The sequence below is a fragment of the Ictalurus punctatus genome, chromosome 28, assembly GCF_001660625.3.
Source record: "Ictalurus punctatus breed USDA103 chromosome 28, Coco_2.0, whole genome shotgun sequence".
Taxonomy (NCBI): domain Eukaryota; kingdom Metazoa; phylum Chordata; class Actinopteri; order Siluriformes; family Ictaluridae; genus Ictalurus; species Ictalurus punctatus.
The window spans coordinates 17,960,958-17,985,957 of record NC_030443.2 but is presented as its reverse complement, the minus strand read 5'-3'; the positions used below and the strand labels follow the sequence as shown (position 1 = coordinate 17,985,957).

Here is a 25,000-nt window from a genome sequence, read left to right as displayed (position 1 = left end):
GAAGCGTGGTGTTCTCAGCATGATGCTACCATCACCATGCTTCACTGTGACGGTGGTGTTCTCAGCATGATGCTACCATCACCACGCTTCACTGTGAAGCATGGTGATGGTAGCATCATGCTGAGAACACCACGCTTCACAGTGAAGCATGGTGATGGTAGCATCATCACCATGCTTGGCATTCTCAGCCTGATTCTACCATCACCACGCTTCACTGTGAGGGTGGTGTTCTCACCATGATGCTACCATCACCACGCTTCACTGTGAGGGTGGTGTTCTCAGCATGATGCTACCATCACCACGCTTCACAGTGAAGCATGGTGATGGTAGCATCATCACCATGCTTGGCATTCTCAGCTTGATTCTACCATCACCACGCTTCACTGTGAGGGTGGTGTTCTCAGCATGATGCTACCATCACCACGCTTCACAGTGAAGCATGGTGATGGTAGCATCATCACCATGCTTGGCATTCTCAGCTTGATTCTACCATCACCACGCTTCACTGTGAGGGTGGTGTTCTCACCATGATGATGATTTTAGGTTCATAACTCTCATAATCCCTCCCCTTCTGTGTTCCTCTTCACAACCCTTTCCTTCCTGTTTGTGAAATGAAACATCCAGGCCAGCCGAGCCACGCTGATGTGTCGCCTTAATGTCATCAGTCCCTGTGTAAATGTCAGTGCTCGGTATTTCTGCTAATGTAAGATTGTCTGAGCGCCGGAGTAACGCTGTGTTTTTCATTACACCTGCTGCACAAATGGACTCACAACAGCCTGAAACTAAATGACTGGCTCGCTAATAAGATTCCTGCCGTGCGGCGCCTATTACAGCCGTGCGTGAGATTAAGGCCGGCTGTAAGATTTGTTTATATGGCATTCTTTATTTCACCACCTGCTGGCTTTATTTTCTCTGTAATGTGCGTTTGCTCTGAGAAACAGTTTCCTGTTTTATAAAGCCTGTAAGATTCAGATTGTTGGCATCCGTTTCAATGTTTATATGCCGGTAGAGGAGGCGTGGTCACCGTCCGAGCAGACCTAGTGAAGAAGGCGTGGCCGATTTATCGGCGGTCTAAGAGGATGGGTGATGGAGACGTGACCTCTGTAGACCTTTCTGCCTCGAGTGAAGGAGGCGTGGCTTCTGTACTCGTCAGTTCTAGAGAAGTAGGCATGGCCTATGTGCAGTCTAGTGATGAAGGTGTGGCTTCTGCACCTGTCAGTCATGGGGAAAGTGGTAAGGCTTCTGCATCTTCAGTCTTAGTGAAGAAGGCATATTGTGTGTGTCTGTCAATCATAGTGTAGGAGGTGTGGCCTCTGCCTGTCAGTCACAGTGTAGGAGGTGTGGCCCCTGTGCCTGTCACTCCCAGTGTAGGAGGTGTGGCCTCTGCCTGTCGGTCACAGTGTAGGTGGTGTAGCCTCTGCCTGTCAGTCACAGTGTAGGAGGTGTGGCCTCTCTGCCTGTCACTCTCAGTGTAGGAGGTGTGGCCTCTGCCTGTCAGTCTCAGTGTAGGAGGTGTGGCCACTGTGCCTGTCAGCACAGTGTAGGAGGTGTAGCCTGTGCCTGTCACTCCCAGTGTAGGAGGTGTGGCCTCTGTGCCTGTCACTCCCAGTGTAGGAGGTGTGGCCTCTGCCTGTCAGTCACAGTGTAGGAGGTGTGACCCGTGTGCCTGTCACTCCCAGTGTAGGAGGAGTGGCCAATGTGCCTCTCAGTCTGTCAGTCATCGTGTAGGAGGTGTGTCCTGTGTCCTCTGCCTGTCATTCACAGTATAGGAGGCATGTCGTCTGTGCCTGTCATTCACAGTATAGGAGGCGTGCCCTCTGTGCCTGTCAGTCACCAATAAATGAGGTGTGGAATTCCAAGTCTGAGAGTAAAACTAGCCATTGTGCAAAAGTAAGTTTTCGTTTCTCCGTCAGAGAGAGTAACTTTGACAGCTATAGCAGGCAGACATCTGTGTCTTCATTACCACACACACTCACTCTCTCTCTCTCTCTCTCTCTCTCTCTCTCTCTCTCTCTCACACACACACACACAGCATAAAGAGTGCAGAGTCAGAACGGTGTAACAGAACACTGCCTCGAGCTCATGGTTCAGACGCGATGGATTTGGCCTGACAGGCTGTTGTCATTTCCTGGTTGTCATAGGTCCATGCAGTCATCACTCATGCGTTTACCGCAGCACCACGAACGACACGGCCGCTTGCAGATTAGGCAAAAAGTGTGGTGTGGTGGGGCCATTAATACGGTTGTTAGGTTAAATGAGCGATTAATCAGGAAGTAAGATGTGTGTGTGTGTGTGTGTGTGTGTATGAGGATGTCAAGGATCAGGCCTCATCGTAACCAGCCACACAATGAACCCACTGAGATTTAAAGTAAATTTTTTCCCCCTCTTTGTTCCATTTTTTTATCCTCTAATAATAAACAACGTCTTTACACAAACCTTCCCCATTACGGTTACGAAATGTTTTAAAAAATTATTTTACATGCCGCATCCACCGTACAAATCCCTGTGAATGAGGTGTTACTATAGAAACGACACCGCATTCGAATATCAATTTAAAGCCATGACAAACCGTGGACGCGTGATATCTAAAATGAGCGAGATTTTCAACATGAGATGATTTATTTATCCGGCCCAATGGGATACTAATATATCCCAGCTTGCCAAGATCAATCTGGCAACCCTTTTGGAAATGTAGTAGCGGCCCAGTTTATACGAGCGGCGTGAATTTATACCTTCAAGGTTTCTTGAAAATAGGCTAAATCTGCGCTAATAGCATGCTAAGCTGGAGAACTGAGTCGAGAGAGCTTCGCTTATCAGTCTCGCACGCTTGAAGGTGGTTACTGATGGCACTCTGAGGAAAAACCAAATGAGATCAGTTACCGATAACGTACAGTACGTACAGTATATCGGTTTCTTATCTATTTTACAGCATCTACTCGGAAGAACCAGCTCTCACCTGGTTATTGCTGGTCTCTTCTCATACGTATCTGCATGGGCAAATGAATGCTCTCGAGTTTCCGGCAATTTCCTGATCGACGTGCTTGTCAGGGTTCTGACAGCATCTCGATACACCTCGTTTTATCCATGCGTGCTCATTCAGCGGCACGGACGGCGATCGATTCGGTGCTTTTGAGTGAATCATTTTCAGCCATTTCATCATGTAATGGTAGAGGTCAGTGAGTGTGATTCACGTGTTGCACTCACACACACACACACACACACACACACGTGTCATTTAGACATCGGTACTCAGAGCATGACTGTCATAAGGTACATCTAATGGTTGTACAGTGGCGTGAATAAGTCTTCACCCCGTCCATATTTCGTAGTGTTACCACCGGAATCTGAAATGGACTTCGTCTTTAATTTGTCTTTAATTTATTTATTCATTTTCATATGGTTCATTTACATGTGATTCATTTACAAGTGATTCATTTACGTATGATTCATTTACATGTGATTCATTTACGTATGATTCATTTACATGAGATTCATATTCAAGTGATACATTTTCATGATTCATTTACGTGATTCATTTTTCATGAGATTCATTTTCATGTGATTCATATTCAAGTGACACATTTTCATGTGATTCATTTACGTATGATTCATTTACATGTGATTCATTTACTAATTTGCTTCTCTTTAAATCCAGTTTTAGACGGTGATATTACAAAGGTCTTTCCAGATTAGCACTTGCTACACTGTATGAGATAACCCCAATAAAATTGCCTGAATTCTATAATATAATTTGTTCACCATGTTAGGTTTAAATGCACTTCATTGGGATTCTATGTTATGATTCTACAGAAAATACCCCATGATATCAATTACAAATTAACACATACATGTCGCATTGGTGTGAAAGCCACTGAAGTAGTTCCGGTGCAAATAGTTTCCACTAGAATTCCCATCATTAATCAAACCGTGTCGAGAGGAGATTAATCAGAGAAGCAACCGAGAGAACAAAGGTAGCGCTAAACATGACGCTAATCGCGTCGTCATGAGGAGCGGTGGCATGTAATATCGGAAAAGGACTAGCAACTACTCGATGTTTCCCATCAGCCACTGCACCATGTCACATGGCTCATTCACCGGTTGGACGTTTAGCTCATTAGCACTGGTGTGTACATGTAGTCACGTTCAGCACTGCACTGTTGCCTCGCGTTGTTCGTCCTGTCCCCACGCATCGCCTCACGCTCGTCTTTGTAATTCATGTGAGTCTTGTGCCGTGCTTTGTTTGTTACTTTATTCAACGTTCCACTTATATCCTGCGATCGCGTCCGCCTCTAAATCCAAATCGCGGCAAACAGATGGCAAGAGATTCCAACTTGAGAAAGGTGACGGACTCGCAGCCACGAGCGTTCGCATTTGGGTTTTTTTTTGTTTTGTTTTGTTTTTCTTTTCAACAAGCATACACGTTAGAAAATTAGCGCTAAGGCTGATCTGAGCCTCAGCTCTCTGGATTTGTGAATGTTAGGTGAGATGAGATGGGTGGGGGGGATGGGTGGGGGGGTAAAAGTGTCCGTTTTAAAGGAGAAATTCACCCCAGAAAATACTAACACTGTAAAAAATAAATAAATAAATAAATAAATAAATAAATAATTTAACGTTGCCAGATTTGGAATATTCCAAATCAGGTTGCCAGATTTGGAATATTCTTTGGAAAGTATTTAGTTGTTGTCTAGACCACTGGCTTTAAACAACACAAGCGTCTTCCTGTCATTTCAGCTTAAAATCAAAATAAAAAAATAATAAAATAGGAAGACTAATATGATATTATTCGAACGTTGGGAAGTTGAAAAGCTCTTAATCGCGCATTCAATGCAAATTTCTCAATTTAATAACAACATTTATTACGTTCTGTAAAATAGCACTTGATCCAGCACACCTTATTATTTGCACATTGAAACTGATCTAGTGTAACAGTGCATCTGGGTCAGTCCCATCTTAACACCTCGCGTGCACGTATCTCCTCTCTGAATACAACCTTTTAGGAAAATAGCATCATGCTAGGTGCTTCCCGTTAGATCCCATTCTTCGTCGAACAAATGATTCATTTCCGTGTGCATATTAGAACAGATCGTTTAAAGGCTGCAACGAAAGGCTGTTTTATTCGTGCTAGCATCTCGTTTTTGCTAGCTAATTTCGTTCCACTGTACTAGCATTAAATGAAAATGCTAACTTCCTGCTTCAGACAGACAGACGAAAAAAAAAAAAAAAAACTGCCAGCTTCGGATTAATATCAGAGTGTGTGGTTAAGGAAGTGAGATTTCATTCCCCTCAGGATGGAGAGCACGGTGTGTTTGATCTGCTGCTAGCTGCTGGTTACTTAGCAGTCAAGTCTCGGTCTCGAGAGCACAATTTGCAAATCAAGCTTGATCTGGGTCTGTGTCTAGAGCGCCTGCTATACACACACACACACACACACACACACTTACACATACTTGGGAGAAAGGGTAGTGTGTGAGGGCACGGTGTGAGAAGCCTGGAAGTAGCAGGGCTGTTTAAATCGAGATCCCAAGAGCTCCTTCACAAAGACAGGAGAGATTAGACAAGAGCTACTGTTGTCTTAGGAGCACCGTTAGTGTCTACTCAAAACACTTGCATATACACACACACACACACACACACACACACACACACACACACACACACACACGCCATCTGCTCTCCTCTCTTACACCTCCCTACGTTTTTTTTTTTTTTTCACGTTTGACATTCTCCAGAATTGACCTTGTTACAATTATCCCATAAACCTTTACTCAGGAATAGTGTTCATAGGGTTACATAAGGCCTGAATAAGCCGTACATAACAACTGGCATAAGCCATATTAATAAAGGCTCTTTCAAATACCTACCGTATCAGCTGTCATAAAGAGTTCTTTTGTCAACCTTGATGTCAAGTTGATATACAGGTGATATTAACTGAGACGTGTGCTGTGGAGTTCTGTTGACATAAGGCTGTTATAACACTTCCCAAGCTGACTTAACATGCAGACATTTACAGTACGTTACATGATTACGACTGACTTTGCAGCTCAGAGCACATCTGACATGCCAGCGTCTCATGATGCCGACGTCGTGGCACGTCAAACATAACAATTTGCCTACGTCACATTATGACCTTTGTCAGTCTGACATAGCAGACGTCCCCAGATGTTCCCAGAGCTACAATGTCAGCTGGTGTAATATTCTAATGTAAGTAGCTTGGTGAGTAAGTAAGCAAAAAATCTTGTGTGCTAAAAGCAGAATTCATCCAGCTTATGAACGGCTTACGTCGATGTCATGTATGAGCATCTATGAGCACCGTCCTTAAGTAGTGTTTACGGATTTTTCCACCAAGTGACAACTTCATAATCTGCTGGGGGGGTTTTTTTTTGTTGTTTTTTTTTGGAAGTGCCTCATTTGTTCGTTTTGCAACGAGCATCACTTGCTATGTCACCTCATCGCCGTTATGTCACTCCGACATAGCTGTACACAGAGCTGTGATATCCTAATGTAAGCGAGTCCGTTCGTAAACAACCAAAAATCCCTCACTTGGCTCAGATGATGTCAATTTTACATTCAAATAGACTTTATTCGCTTTATGAAGGGTTTATGTAGGTGTTATGTAGTGCTATGAACACCACCCTTACATAACGTGTTACTGATTATCCCTGAAACAGCTTAACCCGTTTAAACACCTTTTTATTATTCATTTAAAAGAAAACGATGTGGTGATTACCGGGAGAAATATCGTATTCCAGACCCGTTGACCATCCCTGGGAACGTTATGGACTTAAGACACATTCTAGATGTCTTCATAAACACTAAAGCTCACCGTCTCGCTCTCATGTGCAGGGGTGTTGTGGCTCTCTCTGTTTAAATTTCTCTCTGTCTGTTTTTTTCCTTCTCTCGGGTTCTCTGCTTTGTCTTTCTGAACTCCTGCTACGAATCCTCCCAGGGTTTGAGTTGCTGTTTACCAATACCTTATTCATTTTTGCCTGCAGGTAGGCTATTCCCAGGACCAGTGGCCTACATACAGTACAGTACACACCAGCTGTGTGGCTGGACAAGTAAAATTAGCTGCGCAGGAATATTTCAGGCTGACGGGCAGCACGGGCTCAGAGGTTAAGGTTCTAGTGTTCGGAGGTACTGCTTATGAACGTCGTCGCAAAGCAGCGTTACGGAAATCCAGATGTAGATTTAAATTCATAATGAACAAGACAGAGGTGACAGTGACAAGGAAGCGATGTCTGGGAACGGTATACAGTTCTACTTCTCTTTTCATTCTGAGGAGCAGATCTCGAAGGCCGTGTGTTTGCCGAGTGAAGGTTTTCACTCGCTATCTGTCTAACGCAGCTAGTGTTGTCCTTGTCAGGCCTCCGGTTTGGGCTGACACGTTGGGAATAAATGCAAGGTGATGGTGCGTTGTAATAGTAAAAGTCCACCGGTGCAGTAACCGTTGTAAAACATGGAGGTTAGCCAAGATGACTTTGCTTATAAATTACGATCGATTTGGTTTTGCTAATACATTGCATATACATTTTAAGGTTTGCAATAAAATAAAAATAAAAAAATTCTTATAGAAACTATGTGGGGAGACCTCAAACGTCGCAAGCTTGGAAAACAAAAAGATTACTGATATATATATATATATATTTTTTTTTGCATATTTACTGTTGGACTTGATGATATTAATACAATGTATCATGTTTAATAAAATCAACAAATGTGATTTGTCAAAGGGTGCCAAAACTTTTACATACAACTATACACTGTGAAAAAAATATCGACTAATTCGGTTCTTATCGGTTTGGGTGAGAGAAACTCATTAGTTGCAGGCCAAGCGGTGCATTTGACTGAGCGAAAGAGTGTGTGTGGGGGGGGCAATACTTTTGTCCACACTTGAAAGCAGCAGACAGGATGCGGCGGCACTTTCTGCTGATACATTATCCTCTCCGGAGAGCTGGATTCTTAAGGTTATTGTCCTTCTGACGCTTCCTGTGCTAATCATACGAGCAGGATATCGTCCGCTCTGTATTCCACACATGCTATAATTAAACAATTAAAGCTTTTATAGAATCTGCGTACATCGGGGGTGGGGGGGGACGGTGGGGTGGGGGGGGACGGGACGGTGTGTGTTTAGGATGAAATTGAAATTTCCTTTTAGCTAATGGAAGGAGATGGGCAGAAGCGGTGTGGGATTTGAAAGCTTGAGCTGAGTGCATTATAAAGCGCTTAAAGAGCTCGATGTCTCCCGCTGAGTAAAAATGGATCTCGGCGCCACCTACTCTTATGAGCGGGTACAAGAGGCACTTAAGCAGCTTCTTCTCATGCAGTTAGCACGTCGCGAAATGTTTTAGCAGTGCTCTGAAAAGCATTGACTCCATGCACGATATTAGTTTGCTATTAGATTGCTATTGGTTTTGATAAAAATAGTCCATAATGTGTGCTTTTGTAAAGTCCGGTGGAAATCACTCAGGAGGTTCGATTGCACTTCGGTTTGTTTGAATCTGTAAGAATTCGAACAGGTGACGTCGATGTGTTTTAGATTTCATTTTGAAGTTTGAGGAGATGTGGAAACACTAAGCTCAGCCCTTAACCTAACCTTTATTTTTTTTTTTTTTTGCACAATTAAATTAACAGTGTGCATAACAAATGTGTAATCTAGTGATCTGGGTCTTTTCAGGTCATTTAACTCAGCCAGCCAGTTCTTTTCACTGAGTCAGATCGTTCGTATGAATCAGACTCGGATCATATGACTCGGCTCTCCAGTTCTTTTCAGAGAGTCAGATCATTGACTCAGGTCATTTGACTCTGAACATTTGACTTCGCTCTCTGGCACGTTGCAGTGGGTCAGAATGTTTGACTCGGATCATATAGCTCAGATGATTCAACTCGGCTCTCTGGGTCTTTTCAGTGAGTCAGGTCATTTGACTCAGATGATTTGACGCTGCTCTCTGGCACTTTTCAGTGAGTCAGATCATTTAACTCAGATTGTTTGACTCAGATTTCTGGTTCTTTTTAGAGAGTCAGATCATTTACCACAGCTCTCCAGCTTGTTTCAGTGAGTCAGATAATTTGACTCAGATGATTTGACTTAGATTTCTGGCACTTTTCAGTGAGTCAGATCATTTAACTCAGATGATTTCATTCAGCGATTTGATTATTTTCAGTGAGTCAGATCATTTGACTCAGAGGATTTGACTCAGTTTTCTGGTTCTTTTCAGAGAGTCAGATCATTTATCTCAGATCATTTGACTTTACTCTCTGGCACGTCTCAGTGGGTCAGAATATTTGACTCGGATCATACAGCTCAGACGATTCGACTCCGCTCTCTGGTTCTTTTCAGCGAGTCAGATTATTTGACTCTGCACTCTGGCACTTTTCACTGAGTCACCTCATTCAACTCGGATTGTTTGACTCAGCTCTCTGGTTCTTTTCTGTGAGCAGACGCAATGTTCCATTACTAGCATACATTACTGCCCCCACCCCACCCCCTCCCAAAAAATGTAGTTGAAGTTTTGCGAGCCCGAAATTATTTGTACACATTATCTGATGTTAAATTTCTTACCTGGGCTTCCATCATGCAGCTTAGCTGCTCAACCCGATACAAAGTATTGTGTATCCATAACGGTTTTACCTGAACACCTGGCTCATACCCTTGCTGCAAAATTTATTTTAGAGCAGCTGTCAGACCTGGCATAAAAATCCTGCCTGAGCTGAATAGCAAAGTCAATAGACAACAGCAGACATATGGACATTTTGGAATTTCATTGGTTCGCCTCATGGAAGAGCCTATCAGATTGCAGCGTGTCGATGTGCTTTTCCATGGATTAAAAATAGTTTCTCGAGTCTCATCTTTAAAAGCTATTAAATAGTTTTGTTTGAAGAAGTTAATGCTGAGCTCAATTCATCCTCAGATACTCCGCCCACAGCTCACGGTGTGTCTGATATCCGATACGTCAGATCCGATACGTCTGATACTCTTTTCTGGCTACAAGCTTCAGAATCTTGGAGTCTAGAATCCGATTGCCTCGACATACTTTCTTGTATCTGCATGCCTGTTTTCCAGTTTCCTGTGTTTATTTATTCGTTCCTCTGTGCGAAAGTAGGCAACGTTTATCGCGAAAACGTACCAGATTCTCTACTGAATGCTGAACCTGGATTGCAAGACTAAGCACAAGGCTTTCATTAGACTGCTTCAAGACTTATGTTTCCACCTGGAACCACAATTCATTTCTGTTCTTTCTGTCCATGCTCTGTCATCAGATCATTAGAGATTATTATATCACGGCGTTTTAACCGTCAGTGACCGGAAACGGGGCACGATGTCAGGAACAGAGGCCGCTGGAGTTATTTATTTCATTTCCTCATTGCTTTTCATCCATGGAAGCCTGGATGAGATGCTCTACACGTTCCTCGTTCTCCATCCAGGCAATAGAGTCGGTTTCATCAGTTTTTCGCCCTCTCATAGCGCTCTGCTGAACTTTTTCCTACTCTCTTTCTATTCTCTGCACTTTACCATCCATTTGATCTGCTGCCCGATTTCTCTGTGCGCCGGCCGCTCGAGTGGGCGAGCACCGACGGGGGAACCAATCGAGTGAAACGCCTCTTTTAATTTCCCAGCGCTCGATAATCCCGCAGGGCTTGAAAGAAGAAGAAGAAGAAGAAGAAAAAAAATAATAAATGAAAAGTCCCTCCATCCATCACCTCCATCCTGTATGGAAATATTCTTTTGTTTTCTTTCTCAAATATAATTCATTTTCAGGATTGCCTTAAAGATCTCTTATTTCTATTCATTTCTTTTTCTTTTTGTCTCATAGCGTTTCCATCAGCTCTTTTCATCTATCATGAAGCTAGGTAAAAAAAAAATTAAAAAAAAAAAAAAAAATCATCATTAAATGTTCCAACACTTTGTCTATGTACAAAGGAAAAGGATAGATTTATTTATTTATTTATTTATTTACTTTTTGGAGTACTGGAGAGCCAGATCTGTCACTGCATCCATGTTACAAGGCAACAGTCCAGTAATCTTTACATAGTGAAAGAAAACTAATGAAGAAAACTATAGAGAAAAAAAAAAGGCTAAACATAATGTGAGCCAAGAAAAAGATATTCTATTTAGCGAGTCTGGTCGAACCGGGACACTCTGTAAATGAGCCAATGTTTTTATTTTAATTGGCCACATTAAGCCAGGCTAAAACCTAATAAAAGATGTATCTGTTCAGTTGCTGCTCATTGCACCTTGTAAGAAATGGTAGTAACACATAACTTGCTGCAGTATACTCCTGTGCAAAAGTTTGCATCCCTCAAGGCTTCTCATTTTGAAATATATCCTACCACGAGACGGCGACCCGGAATCTTAATACAGCACAATCACGAGACGAACTTTTGGCGTGATCGAATCGTACGTTTTTCTGTCATTCACACTAATTAACGCCAAGTCAGACCAGGTGAAATGTCGTGATGCTATAAATGACATTTCTTGTTTTCTTTCTCGTTCTGCTGTAATATGGAGGTAAACTTGGGTTAAAAAGTTCTGAACGTAACGTTTCAAGAAAGGAACACAAAATGTACGATGAGAAGGAAGACAAACGCTCTGAAACGGAAAACAGAGAACGCGGTGCCATAGATTTAACCTGGTCTTCACGTCAACGGCGTTCTTTGTCAACAGTTTTCCGAGCTCCGTTTTCACCAGTTTGCGAACGCGCCGAAGTTCACGAGTTTTCCTTTTACCCTTTCGAAAACTTTTCGTTTACGTCTCACAAGTTTTTGCGTTCGCCACTCTTGACGATGTACTCTCATTGGCTAGTGAGGTTTGGATCGACGGTTCTCTGACCTGGACGAAGAGACGCTTCCGAGAGCCGATCTCGAAATAAAAAATAGCCATGTGATACTACCCAAACCTCAAGTATTAATTAGGAACTAATATACTGACTAAGTAAGGAAGGACGTAAGGAAGTAATTCCCACTACAAAGTACAAACACTATAACTATAGAGAGAAAACATCCAGAACACGCTGCAAAATTCACCACACTAAAGTCTCTACGTCTAGATCAGGGAGCTGTCGATCCAAAGAGTAAAGCGCTGTTAAGCCCCACCCACATGAGACGTTTGTGCCAGAATGGCGAACGTAAACTTGCACAAGCCATGATTCACGAAAAGGAAGCTTAGGGTCATGGTTACTAGGGTTTAGGGTTATTAGGGCTAGGCTTACTAGGGTCATGTTTAGGGTTACTAGGGTCAGGGTTACTAGGGTTAGGGTTACTAGGGTTACTAGGGTTACTAGGGTTAGGGTTACTAGGGTTAGGGTTTAAAGGGTAGGGGTTACCAGGGTTAAGGTTACCAGGGTTAGGGTTACTAGGGTCAGGGTTACTAGGGTCAGGGTTTAAAGGGTAGGGGTTACCAGGGTTAGGGTTACTAGGGTCAGGGTTACTAGGGTCAGGGTTAGGGTAACTAGGGTTAGGGTTACTAGGGTTAGGTTTACTAGGGTTAGTTTTAGGGTTACTAGGGTTACTAGGGTTAGGGTTACTAGGGTTAGGTTTACTAGGGTTAGGTTTAGGGTTACTAGGGTTACTAGGGTTAGGGTTTAAAGGGTAAGGGGTTTCCAGGGTTAGGGTTACTAGGGTCAGGGTTACCAGGGTTAGGGTTACTAGGGTTAGGTTTACTAGGGTTAGGTTTAGGGTTACTAGGGTTACTAGGGTTAGGGTTACTAGGGTTAGGTTTAGGGTTACTAGGGTTACTAGGGTTAGGGTTACTAGGGTTAGGGTTTAAAGGGTAGGGGGTTTCCAGGGTTAGGGTTACTAGGGTCAGGGTTACCAGGGTTAGGGTTACTAGGGTTAGGGTTATTAGGGTTATGTTTAGGTTACTAGGGTTAGGGTTATTAGGGTTAGGGTTTAAAGGGTTAGGGTTACTAGGGTTAGGGTTATTAGGGTTATGTTTAGGTTACTAGGGTTAGGGTTATTAGGGTTAGGGTTTAAAGGGTTAGGGTTACTAGGGTTAGGGTTACTAGGGTTATGTTTAGGGTTACTAGGGTTAGGGTTACTAGGGTTAGGGTTGTTGGGGTTACTGGGGTTAGGGTTGTTGGGGTTACTAGGGTTATTGTTACTATGGTTAGGGTTACTAGGGTTAGGGTTGGGGTTACTAGGGTTATTGTTATTAGGGTTGGGGTTACTAGGGTTAGGGTTACTGGGGTTAGGGTTAGTGTTAACAAAGAATTTTGTTAATTTGAAGACCATGTTACATTTTTGTGACAGATTTCGCCTGTTTCAGTTAGGGGTTAGGGTTAGGGGGGTTAGGGTAAGGGGTTAGGATTACTAGGGTTAAGAGTCAGGGTTACTAGGGTAGGGTTACTGGGGTTAGGGTTATTAGTGTTAGGGTTACTAGGATTAGGGTTACTAGGATTAGGGTTACTAGTTTTAGGGTTAGGGTTAGTGTTAACAAAGAAGACCGTTAATTTGAAGACCATGTTACATTTTTGCCATGGAGTTCACTCTTCTCGGTTTCAGAGTGTTACTACTCTTTCTCATCGTATATTTTTGCTCGTTTCTTGAAAAGTTCAGTTCAATACTTTTTCTCACAAGTTGAATTCCATACTCTAAGGGCATGCAATTCTTCTTATACACCGCGACCTGCCAAACTACCCACATTTTGTGTAGGTGCTCTGCATCTAAACATCGGAGAACTGAAAATATGTCAAAAATAGTTTTCTTCTTCCCTCGGATAAAAACAGGAAATGAATGACATCTCATTCTGGAACGATTGACAGTTACGGAGGTGTTCTGAACTCTCCGATAATATATTGGAACCCACGCCCCCTCACCTCACCTCACATTAGTTACGTGTCGAGTTGATTTTCTTTTTTTCAGCTTTAAAGAGACCCTCGCTTTCTGTCACGGGAAATGGAGAATGTTTCGAGTTCATCACCGTGAAATGAAACGCACATTTCACTTGGCGGAGTTGACATCACTCGGTGAAAAGCTTCTCTCAGCTTACTTCAGCTGGAGTGGGTTTGGAGAGAAGTCCTGGTCCCTCGGGCAGGCCTCGGGAAAGACAAATGGCTGCAAGTGACATTCAAACCCTCCGCCACGACCTTCCTGTGGCACTGCTTTATAGTCGAGAGACTTCTATTTTTTGTCTCCTCAAGGATTTCCAACACTGTGCTGTGCTGACTGCAAACACTCCTCTGACATCTGACACACGGAGACACACTGAGCTGAGGCAGTATGACTAGCATCGTAAAGAGATATGTGATTGTAATCCGAGAGCGATGCGATTTATTTTTATATGCTAACGCTGACCCCGCCTCTGACCTCAAACTTCAACCTGAATTTTAAGCGTGAGGCTGTTTTAAAATGACAATGCACAGAGAAGTCGTTCATTTTTAATAAGAATTGTCATTTACAGTGTTAGGAGGCTGAGCGAATGCTGGCGAAGTGAGGGGCGGGGCTAAGTGATGCAACAATGTCTTTATGTAATTGAGAAGTTAAAAGGTATGGCTACCAATGGGGCTAAGGGAAAGTTCGATTTGTTTCACTTTGATTTGTTCATGGACCAAACACCTGATGATCTGCTGTCCTCTCTCCTGTCCCTTGTCCCTATCCCATCATGTCCCTTCTCTTGCTTCCTTCTTATGTGTCCTTTCTCTTGTCCTCTTTCCTGCCCTCTGCCCTCTCTTCTGTTCTCTCATCACTTTCATTTCCTGTCCCTTATTCCAATGTGTCCGTTCCTGTACTTGCTTCCCTGTCCATTCATACCCTTTCTGCTCTCCTCTTTTGTCCGTTCTTCTCTCTTGTTCTCTTTTTCCCTGCCCTTTCTCTTTTTCCTAGTACTCTCTCATCCTGTTCTACCTGCCCAGTCCTTTCTCGTCCCTTCTTCTGTCCTGTCATTTTTTCTCTTCTCTCATTTTCTTGTCATCTCTCCTGCTTTCTTTCCTCTCCTCTCGCTTGTCCTCTTTTCTACCCTTTGGCCGCTCTTCTGCCCTCCTTTCTGTCCTCTATCTTGTCCTGTGTCCTGTACTTCCTTCTGCCCTCTTCTTTCCTGTCCCCTCTCGGTCCCATCGAGGGAGGCGTGGCCTTTCAAACTGTCAGTCCCTGAGGAGTGACGTGCCGTGAGGGAGGCATGATCTTTGCCAGTCCCTGTGAAGGGGCATGGCCTGTGTCTACATGACGCATGAATGAACCATGGCTGTCAGTCTGCCGGTCCCAGCGAAGGGGGCGTGGCTTCTATCTGTATGAGGAGCGAAGGAGAGTAGTCCCCTGAGAATGAGGCATGGGTTCTCCTTCATCAGTCCCAGTGAAGGAAAAGAAGTTTGGTCTATCTTTCAGCCCCAGCGAAGGAGGTGTAGCGTCTCGATCTCCCCAATGCTAGCACTTTGCTTTGAAATTAAGATCTAACACAATACTGAATAATAGCGTCACGTCTCTGGATCGAGATCAAGACAGCTCTTAATCATCGAACCATTAGCTGCTTTAAATCTGTCTTTCGTACATCTTATTATTGATTTTTGTATTCAGATGTGCATCGTATCATCTCAGACGGAGAGGTACAAAACCAGATGGCATCGATTTTCAGGAGATACGGTGTTTTTATTTATTTATTTTCAAAACATGACTTCATTTTGTGGATCACCGGCCTGCGATATCACTGCATTTAGTTTCATAAAAATCCTGGAGGCCTTTCTCACCCCATCGATGTCCAGATGGTCACAAAAATGGTGAAAACTCTAGCTAATCTCTAGCTCTTTATTGTGAATGGAGTAGGAGCTCAAACAGCAGGCCTTCATCTCTGACCTGAGAGTGTTAAAAGCGTGACGGCTAAATTTTTATTGCGTGATGTGATCCAGCGCAATGCCTCCAGCCTTAACTAACCCTCTGATATCTCTCTCTCTCTCTCTCTCTCTCTCCTCATGCATCTATCTCTCTTTTCCCAAACCAGGTGGTGTGTTTGGCCATCAGGAGTGTTCAAGCTCTGATGTGGATGATGAGAATCAGCCGAAATTTTACACGGAGCACCGCATAGGCAGACGCCGCAGTAAAGGTAGCCTCACATTTATTACACGTCTACTGCATCCCTCCTCCTCCGTCATTATTGGTTTGTCCCAGGAGCGGATTACAACTCGCACAAATTCTCTAATCCGTTTCCAGCAGTACCTTTATGACATCGTCTTCTATTGACTCGGACTTTTTTTTTTATTACAAGTCTGGGTTTACGGCTATTAAATGAAGTAGATGCAGCGTTTTTGTCGCTTTCAGAAACGGTTCGCTTAAAGAAAAGAGGATGAGACTGCACGAGACGGTGCTTGGATATTAAAGTAGGAGCATTTATTAACAAAAAAATATATATATATATAATATATAATAATAAAAAAAAGGCCTGAAGTATAATCTGCACGTCAGTGTGAATTGTCTAAATCATGCTTGACACCGAGCAGCTTCTCGACATCAGAGATGTAACTGAATACAAATCCTTTATTCAGAATGAATAGTTAGTGTGTTGTAAACCCATATGAAATACACGTACTAATAGGACATGTTGGGTTTTTTTATTTTTATTTATTTATTTATTTTTTCCCATGTGGGCGCGAGTGAGACCGTGAATGTAGAGAAGAAAGAAAAAGTACGAGCGCAACTGTCGGAGAATGAATTCGCCCCCATTTGCCATTTCTCCTTCTGATTCTTCTTCTCCTTCGATTGTTTAAGCCACGCCCACTTTTGTTTTTCAGATATTCGGATATGGATATTCAGAGCACTAAACAGATACGGATACGGCATTGTGTTCTATGTGTATTCACGCATGTTCTCTCTGGGTTCTCTCTGAGCTAAGGGCGTTTTAGAAGCAACCGTGTTATGTTATAACGCGTTATAACTAACACTATTATTCAGGAGCTTTTGTTTTAGTGCTTTGCACCATTAGTAAACACATTTATAATGCATTATGTAATCTGACATTACAGTTCATGTTTTAAGTGTTTTGGCTAGCTATGAACATTAGCGTAGACGTTAGCATAGACATTTCCTAATGGGTTTATAATGAATTACGTAATCTGAAGTAACCCAGGTATGAATGCCAACACCAAAGATGGAAAGGCAAAAGAAGAGAAACAGGGTTTTTTGTGTTTTTTTTTTTTTTTTTTAAAGAAAGAAGGAAAGAAAAAAAGGAAAAGAAAATCCGCAGCATCAGGCTGGAAAAGAGTGATTTATGAATGCAGAGAAATACTTAATTACTTTAATGATGAATACTTTCTGACTCATTGATAACAGCTGCCAATAGAGCTCATGCAAATATCGGCTTCTGCGTGCACCGATTATTTATGAAGTATTTCTTTATTTACTCCAAATGATCCAGTGACAGGAACATTGATCAGGAAGTGTGTGATTGATTGAGGGGGTTTGGTGAAAAACGCAGACCGCAGGAATCCCGGCGTAAACGAGTCATCGGAAGAAACGTGCTTTTCCTTCCACGCTGCACGCTAGTATGCTGTTTATGGCCGAGCGACTATACAGACTTATTTCAGGTGTTATAAGGCGTTATGTAATCTGTCATTACGTGGTCCTGTATTCATGCTTTGTGAGGTGTTATGCATGTATGTATAGCTGCTAAGCATTTATAACAGACTTATGACAGGCATTATAAGACATCCTATGCTATTTAACACATTTAAATGCATAATCATGCTACTTACATGTACGCTACTTATGAATGATTATACAGATGTTTAGTGTTACGTACAAGCATTATAAAATGTATCCTGGCATTACAAAGTCAGATACTTGCTTTATAAAGTGTTATGCTTGTAGCTGTATCTGCTTATAAGCATCTGTATAGACATATGACTGGCATATAAACATTTATAATGCATTATGAACACTGCACGGACAGAAAATGTTGCCAAACGTTGTGAATCCCATTCAAAGAACATTTTTGTAACCATATGATTATATTTATATATATATATATATATATATATATATATGTGTGTGTGTGTGTGTCCCCTAAATATTTAGCTGAAGTATTTCAGTATTGTGTGTTCTTCTCTTCTCTTTATTTATTTATATTTAACTTTGCTGTTCTGTCCATTACAGTCCTATATGTTGTCCTTTAAGTCTTGCTATTCGAGGGATTCGTTCATTGGTCCCCCGTCACAAGTCTCTTCTTTCTCCTCACTGCTAATTTTTTTGGATTTACGTCACTGCTTGTAAAATAGATCTAATTATCCCGACTGCAGAGACTTTTGACCCGTGCGGCTTGGAGCTATTCTCTCAAAATTAACATGACCTAAGAAAAGACAACGAGAGAGCAGCAAGTAGATATAAGTAAGGGGAAAAAAAAGAAGTGCGTTTAAAAAAATAAATAAATAAATCACTGTCAGGAATTGAGTGCAAAGCATAAAGTCTTTTTGTCCAGAGGCACTGAAAACTAGACACAGCTGGAAGATTTCATGTCGTTATACGGTAATTGCGCTGATCATCATCATCAAAAAAAAAAAAAAATGGACTTGTAAATTGCAATTTGACTGTGTCGTTCCTCTTTTTAATCTAATCCTCAGCTTTTTGGCTTATTGACTTTCTGCCTCCGACTTTTAAGAGTGTTATTATCTCTCAACAAAGACGTCATTTCCAGGAATTAATTAGATTCATGCAAAAAAAAAAAAAAAAAAAACATTAAAAAAAAAAGCCAGCTTTAGCAACCAAAAAGCTATTTTCAGCAGGTTTTTCTCTGCAATTAAGGTCCACTGTGCTTTTAGTCATGAATTCGTTCCCTTCTGCCCTGATAGCGTTTAGAAGCTTGAACTTCCCTGACCGTGTTTCTCAGACGCTCGGTTCTTGATTGAGTCTCGCTCTTACTTCTTTCAGCCGATTACTGATGTATGACGGCTGTTAAAAAGAAAGAGGTGGAGGGGGAAAAAAAACCCACGTTCTGTGAAGTTTGAGAAGTTCTGAAGTTACCGACGGAGAAACGTCGAAGATTCTGGAATGATGCAGGATTACCATCTATGTCTGAGCGTTCGTATCTCACATCTTCACACCTTCGAGCATATCATTTCTCTTTGGATTGTATCCATGGCCAGCAAATTTGAATTAAGGGCCTCATTCATTGCTTCATATATTTGAATTTCTTTAGAAATACTAAATAGGAGAATAACAAATAGAAGAAATGCCTCTTTTGACTGAATTTGTAAGAATACGGCAGCTTGCTTATTTCCCCATTGCGTTCCATTGAGTTTTTATTGCACCTAGTGGCCAAAAATGGGAACTGCAGCACACGCTAAAAGACGCCTTTGGTCAGGAATGCTAACTCTGTGAACATTTTCAGTACAGGATCAGGAGTGGACATGACAGTTAATGACAGGATTGCCAGGTTTGTGTTTTATTATGCCAAATTGCCTGTATTTAATTTACTCTGCAGCCACCGGTATCTTTTATATTATAGCAAATGATCTGCACAATCACATACACACTCACACACCCATTCATACTACGGACACGTTGGACACGCCATTCAGCCTAGCGTGCATGTCTTTGGACTGGGGGAGGAAACCGGAATACCCGGAGGAAACCCCCGCAGTACGGGGAGAACATGCGAACTACGAATACACAGTGCAGCGGCGGGAATCGAACCCCCGACCCTGGAGGTGTGAGGCGAATGTGCTAATTACTAAACCACCATGCGCCCGTGTTTATGTATTCACCCTATACCAAATGCTTTCTTTTTTTTAAAAAAAATCCTCTTCTGAAAGTCTCCCAGATCTGTAATTGTTGTTATTATTATTATTATTATTATTATTATTATTACCAGACAAACAGATTGCGCAGAGAGAGCACAAAATAATCACGGATGTCCTCATGAGATAAGGACCTCCGGAAAAAAAACAAAACAACGATGAACATTTGTGTATTTGTTAGGCCGAGTACTGAGTAAATTTAGTGCTTTGGTGTGTGTGCTCTTGCGTTAATTTAGTTCATTTCGCTAAATGGGATTGGATAAAAGAGTCTGAAATTGAATTTGTACGTCCAAATGAATAAAAACGTCAAACGCCGATCGCCACAGGGGGTCGGTACTGTTATATATCTGTGTCTTGAATGATTCAGCTTGAGACATCTGTATAGATGTGTATATATGTACATTCGGTCCCGTTCATAGACGTGTACACCGGTGTGCAAAAATTTGCACCCCCTTCGGACGACATCACTGCTGTAGGACATGCGTAGTGTGTTATGTTGTGCAAATATTTATTCATTATGGTGTGTATTAAAAGAAGAAAAAAAGAAAAACAAGGACCCTGAACGACTAGCATGATAATTGCTAGATGGAAATAGAGGTAACTTGTGATATTGTCAGTGAAGTGTGTACATAGTCGCATAAATGATCACAGTGGCCGGTAAGCGCGCGCGTGTGTGTGTGTGTGTGTGTGTGTGTGTGTGTGTGTGTGCGCGCGCACTGATATACTAACATTGTTCTAAACCATTATCCCATAAATATCACCCTGCCATAGTGTAAATTGTTCAAATCCCTCTGTGCTACTCTGGCATTTAAACAGTAATTATGCCACTAATAATTACTTCTATAAAACATTCATCTGCTTAACTACATTAAAATGCTAAACATCTCATCATTAACGAGTTTTCTCTCTCTCTCTCTCTCCTGTCAGTTCTTTATGAGCTCCGGTTCTAAAAAATCATTTCGTATGCACCCCGAATGCAGAGCGGGTCATAAGTCAAATCCAGAGCAATTTGTTAGCTCCCTGAGCACATATGTACAATATATTCTCTTTCGCAGCTCGTTCGACTTGTAGCCCTGTCTGTAGGGTTCTGTCGGGAACGCTCTGTTGTAGGGTTCTATCGAGAACCGTTATGTCTTCTGATAAAGTGAATAGACGATCTGAAGAGTGGGCAGTGGTTAAAGGATCTGGGTGACTGATCAGAAGGTCAGGAGTTCAAGCCTCAGCACTGTCCAGCTAACACTGTTGGGCCCTTGGGCAAGACCCTTAACCGTCAGGTGTATAAATAATATAAATGTAAGTCGCTCTGGATAAGGGTGTCTTCCAAATGCCAGAAATGTAAATGAAGAGACCTTTAGGGTTCTAGATTTGACCTTATTCCTGTTCTTTGGGTTAATCATTGGGGTTTCTACTCAGGTTCTGTGGATGTGTGTAGGGTTCTACAGAATGTACTGTAGAACCATCCTTTTGGGTAAGTAAAATTTAGGGGGGTTTTTTTTGTTGTTGTTTTTTTTTTTTAATTTAATAGGAGAACCCTTGAAGGTTCCTCTATAGCAATGGTCCCCAACCCTGTTCCTGGAGATCTACCTTCCTGAAGACCTTAGCTCTAACCATAATCGTGCCCACCTGACCATCCGATCATTAGGAAGTTCTCGAACGGCTAAAACCGGCGTGTTAGATGTTAGTAGGAGATCGATACCTTCTTGCAGGAAGGTAGATCTCAAGGAATTGAGAGGAACGGTGAGTACTGCTTTATAGAACCCTGTATGGTTGAACAAAACGTACTTCGAAATGATTTCCTTAGCTACTCTCGTAGCATTTTTTTTTTTTTTTTTTTTTACATGGAAACTATAAGGGTTCTCCAAGAGGGGCACGATAAGGAAGGTTCTAGATTTAGACATAGATTTTAAAAAACAAAAAAACAAAACTCTGTCTGTCTGTCTGTTATTCTACAGGATGCCCTCAGAGCCCCATGAGTAAGGCCACTCTGACGTTGATCACAGTGAGCACGTGTGTTCTAGCCGTGGTGTACGGCTCACACACCTCCTGCCCACTGAGCGTCAAGGTCACGCTGCACGTCCCCGAGCACTTCGTCGCAGACGGTAAGCCGACGTTCACTCTCTTTTACTGCTGTTCCGCTTTCTTAAATCTGATCACCCTTTTGCGAGTTAATGAGAACCGTACGAGTTACTGGAAACCAACTAAAGGAACTAAAGCGAGTGGGGCACCGAAGAAAAATCCGAGCGAACGCTCCGTAGGATTGCTCCGAGGGCTCGTTTGAGACGGTCGTTTGGATTTGTGGGTTTCACCGTGTGATACCTCATCTGCACAGAATCGAAGAAATCCGGTATCTCTGCCGCTTTGTCACTCGCTTCTTTGAAAAGATCCAATGTCTCACAGGACGCTAAGTCTTTAGTCTCCGACGCTAGTGGCCGTCATGTGATACGGCAGATTTTATTACGACTACACCGTCTCTGTTTGAATATGAGTATTCATGAACGCTGGAGAAAGTCATATTCACGAGGAAACATTCCCAAGATTGGTATTTTCTCGGCCATCTGCTGTACGCGTAGGTAAAACCTAGTGAAGCCGTCGTTCCTGTTCGTCGACTCGGAGCCGAGAAATGCTCATGAAGATATTTATTTCTGGCGAATAAGCTTGACAAATTCGTGAAAATGAGCCCGGCTGGCAAAGCAGCAGCGAGTGTGATGTCAACGCAGGACCCGAGGGGAGAGACGAGAGTGTGGAGAGTTGAGCAGATGGAGGAGAAAAAGCTCTCGACCCTGCCTCACAGGCGAGGTATACATCGGTTCTAAAGGGCCTGTGAAAGAGTGCCAAGGTATCTCAGGAAGCTCATACACACACAAACACACGGGTCCAGGCTGATCCGGGAGGCTGAGCACTTCTCAATCGGGGTGTTGGGGCTGGGAGGTCGTCGGTGAGCGTGGCAGAGTGGAAAAACTAGAAAACGCTCTCGAGGTCTTGACATCATGTCAAACGTGTTGCAGAACACAAAAAGACGGATTCCTGAACAGGAACCATGTTATATTGAAGCATTAAACACAACAACATAAGACTCGAATTTGTAAAACTGACACATCGGCGATTTTGTGAGCTTTTGGAAGAAATAAATAAAAAATGGATCGTTCCCTTAAAAACATCAGCTGTTGTTGGGCAAGGTTTGACGTATTGCATGTTCTGAGATGCTTTTCAGCTCACCACGGTCGTAAAGCGAGTTCCTGTCGGCTCGGAGCGGTCCGAGGATCGTTCTCCTCTGACCTTTTCTCATTAACGAGGCGTTTCTACCTTCAAAACTGGGTATTTTTGTTTGTTTGTTTGTTTGTTTGTTTGCATCATTCTGTGTAAACCGTTGTGCATGGAAATCCCAGGAGCCTCCTGGGAGCCTTCCTGCATGGGAGCATCATCAGAAGAGCATGTTTGTTGGGCATCGGATAGGTTAGTTTGAGTTTTTCCGAAACAGAGGTCGGCCATTTTTGACAAATTCGAAAAAAGAACAGCATAGGAGGAGGTGTTAGTGAGCCTCAAGGTCATGAGGAGTCTACTGAAGATAAAGACTAAGTTAAATGACATTCTATGTATGTGCTATGTGCTATGCAGCACACCATATAGCTACGTATACACATTCTATATATTATAAACTTTTAATATGACATTAATATCTACTGTACTTTTACACGATGTAATAAATCTGCTCATTTTCATAAAAGGTCCCAACAATTTGAAGGTGATATACAGTGTGTGTGTGTGTGTGTGTGTGTGTGTGCACGCAGGAAGCAGCTTTGTGGTGAGTATGGGCAGTTACCTGGACGTGTCTAACTGGCTGAACCCGGCCAAGCTGACGCTGTATTACCAGTCCAACTCGTCCTCACAGTGGGTGCGTGATTACTGCGGCCAGAGGACCACAGATCCCTGCGAACAGCTGTGTGACCAGGATACTGGTGAGCGTAACACACACACACACGCACCGGGATTTAATCAGTAACACAGATTTGTTAAATTAAAAAGACACTAAACATGACCTGCCTCTGCCGATCTGATTGGACTTATTAGGGAAGGTGTGTGTGTGTGTGTGTGTGTGTGTGTGTGTGTGTGTGTGTGTGTGTGTGTGTGTGTGTGTGTGCGTGTGTGTGTGTGTGTTTCAGCTTTTAATTACACACACACACAAACAGAATGGCAAGTGAAAGCTGTAATGTACACAAGGGCAAAAGATCACATGAGCCAAGTGCGAGAGCCGCATACTGATCCACGTGTGCATGTTTAATTAAGAACGTATTAACGCTTTATTAACCCTTTATTACCAGTTTATTACCAGTTTATTAACATTTTGTAATGAGGAGATTCTTCAGCATGATCGTATGAATGCATTCATTTATTTAGTTTTATAAAGGAATGTCTTTTTTTTTTTTTTGTTTGTAAGGGTTTGTCGTGCAGACCTGGCAACCCTGAACGCTGTAAAATAAAGAATAAGGTAGAGGACAGAGCACCACGATGTGTCTATTATTGTATTTCTTACACGGTTGACGCTCTTTCACTCGGCGGAGTGTGTTTACTGAACGCTCCTCCCCCAGTGCCTCCTTCCTGAAGGCCGGAATGTAAAATGAAGACCTTGAGCTATAGATTAATGCAGAAGGTCAAGAGAAAAAAATGTGTGTTGGGATAGTGCGATTTGTGTTTGTGACCTACACAAACGTGTGTGTGTGTGTGTGTGTGTGTGTGTGTGTGTGTTGGGATAGTGCGATTTGTGTTTGTGACCTACACAAACGTGTGTGTGTGTGTGTGTGTGTGTGTGTGTGTGTGTGTGTGTGTGTGTGTGAGAGACAGAGCTGTGGTTTCTGTACAAATCAATTCAAAAAAAGGAGGTGTGGCCTGTGTACCTGTGCATGTAAATCCCCAAAAGGAGGCGTGGCCTCTGTATTTTTCAGTCCTAGTGAAGGAGTGACCTGTGTAACTGTTAGTCACATTAAAGAAGGTGTGGTCTCGGTACCTGTCAGTCACATTAAAGAAGGTGTGGTCCCGGTACCTGTCAGTCACGTTAAAGAAGGTGTGGTCTCTGTACCTGTCTGTCACATTAAAGGAGGTGTGGTCTCGGTACCTGTCAGTCACATTAAAGAAGGTGTGGTCCCGGTACCTGTCAGTCACGTTAAAGAAGGTGTGGTCTCTGTACCTGTCTGTCACATTAAAGGAGGTGTGGTCTCTGTACCTGTGAGTCATGTTAAAGAAGGTGTGGTCTCGGTACCTGTCAGTCACATTAAAGAAGGTGTGGTCTCGGT

General features: G+C 42.6%; 1 protein-coding gene across 2 annotated transcripts in view; it reads left to right on the top strand.

Moving 5' to 3' along the window:
* LOC108260352 (astrotactin-2) overlaps positions 1 to 25,000 on the top strand; it is a 345,742-nt gene that overhangs the window by 160,426 nt on the left and 160,316 nt on the right. For both annotated transcript variants that reach the window (XM_017460589.3, XM_053676996.1), the window contains exons 5-7: positions 15,926 to 16,027; positions 21,665 to 21,811; positions 23,501 to 23,668. In XM_017460589.3, the coding sequence (XP_017316078.1) occupies positions 15,926 to 16,027; positions 21,665 to 21,811; positions 23,501 to 23,668 (417 nt within the window). The remainder of the gene's footprint in view (positions 1 to 15,925; positions 16,028 to 21,664; positions 21,812 to 23,500; positions 23,669 to 25,000) is intronic.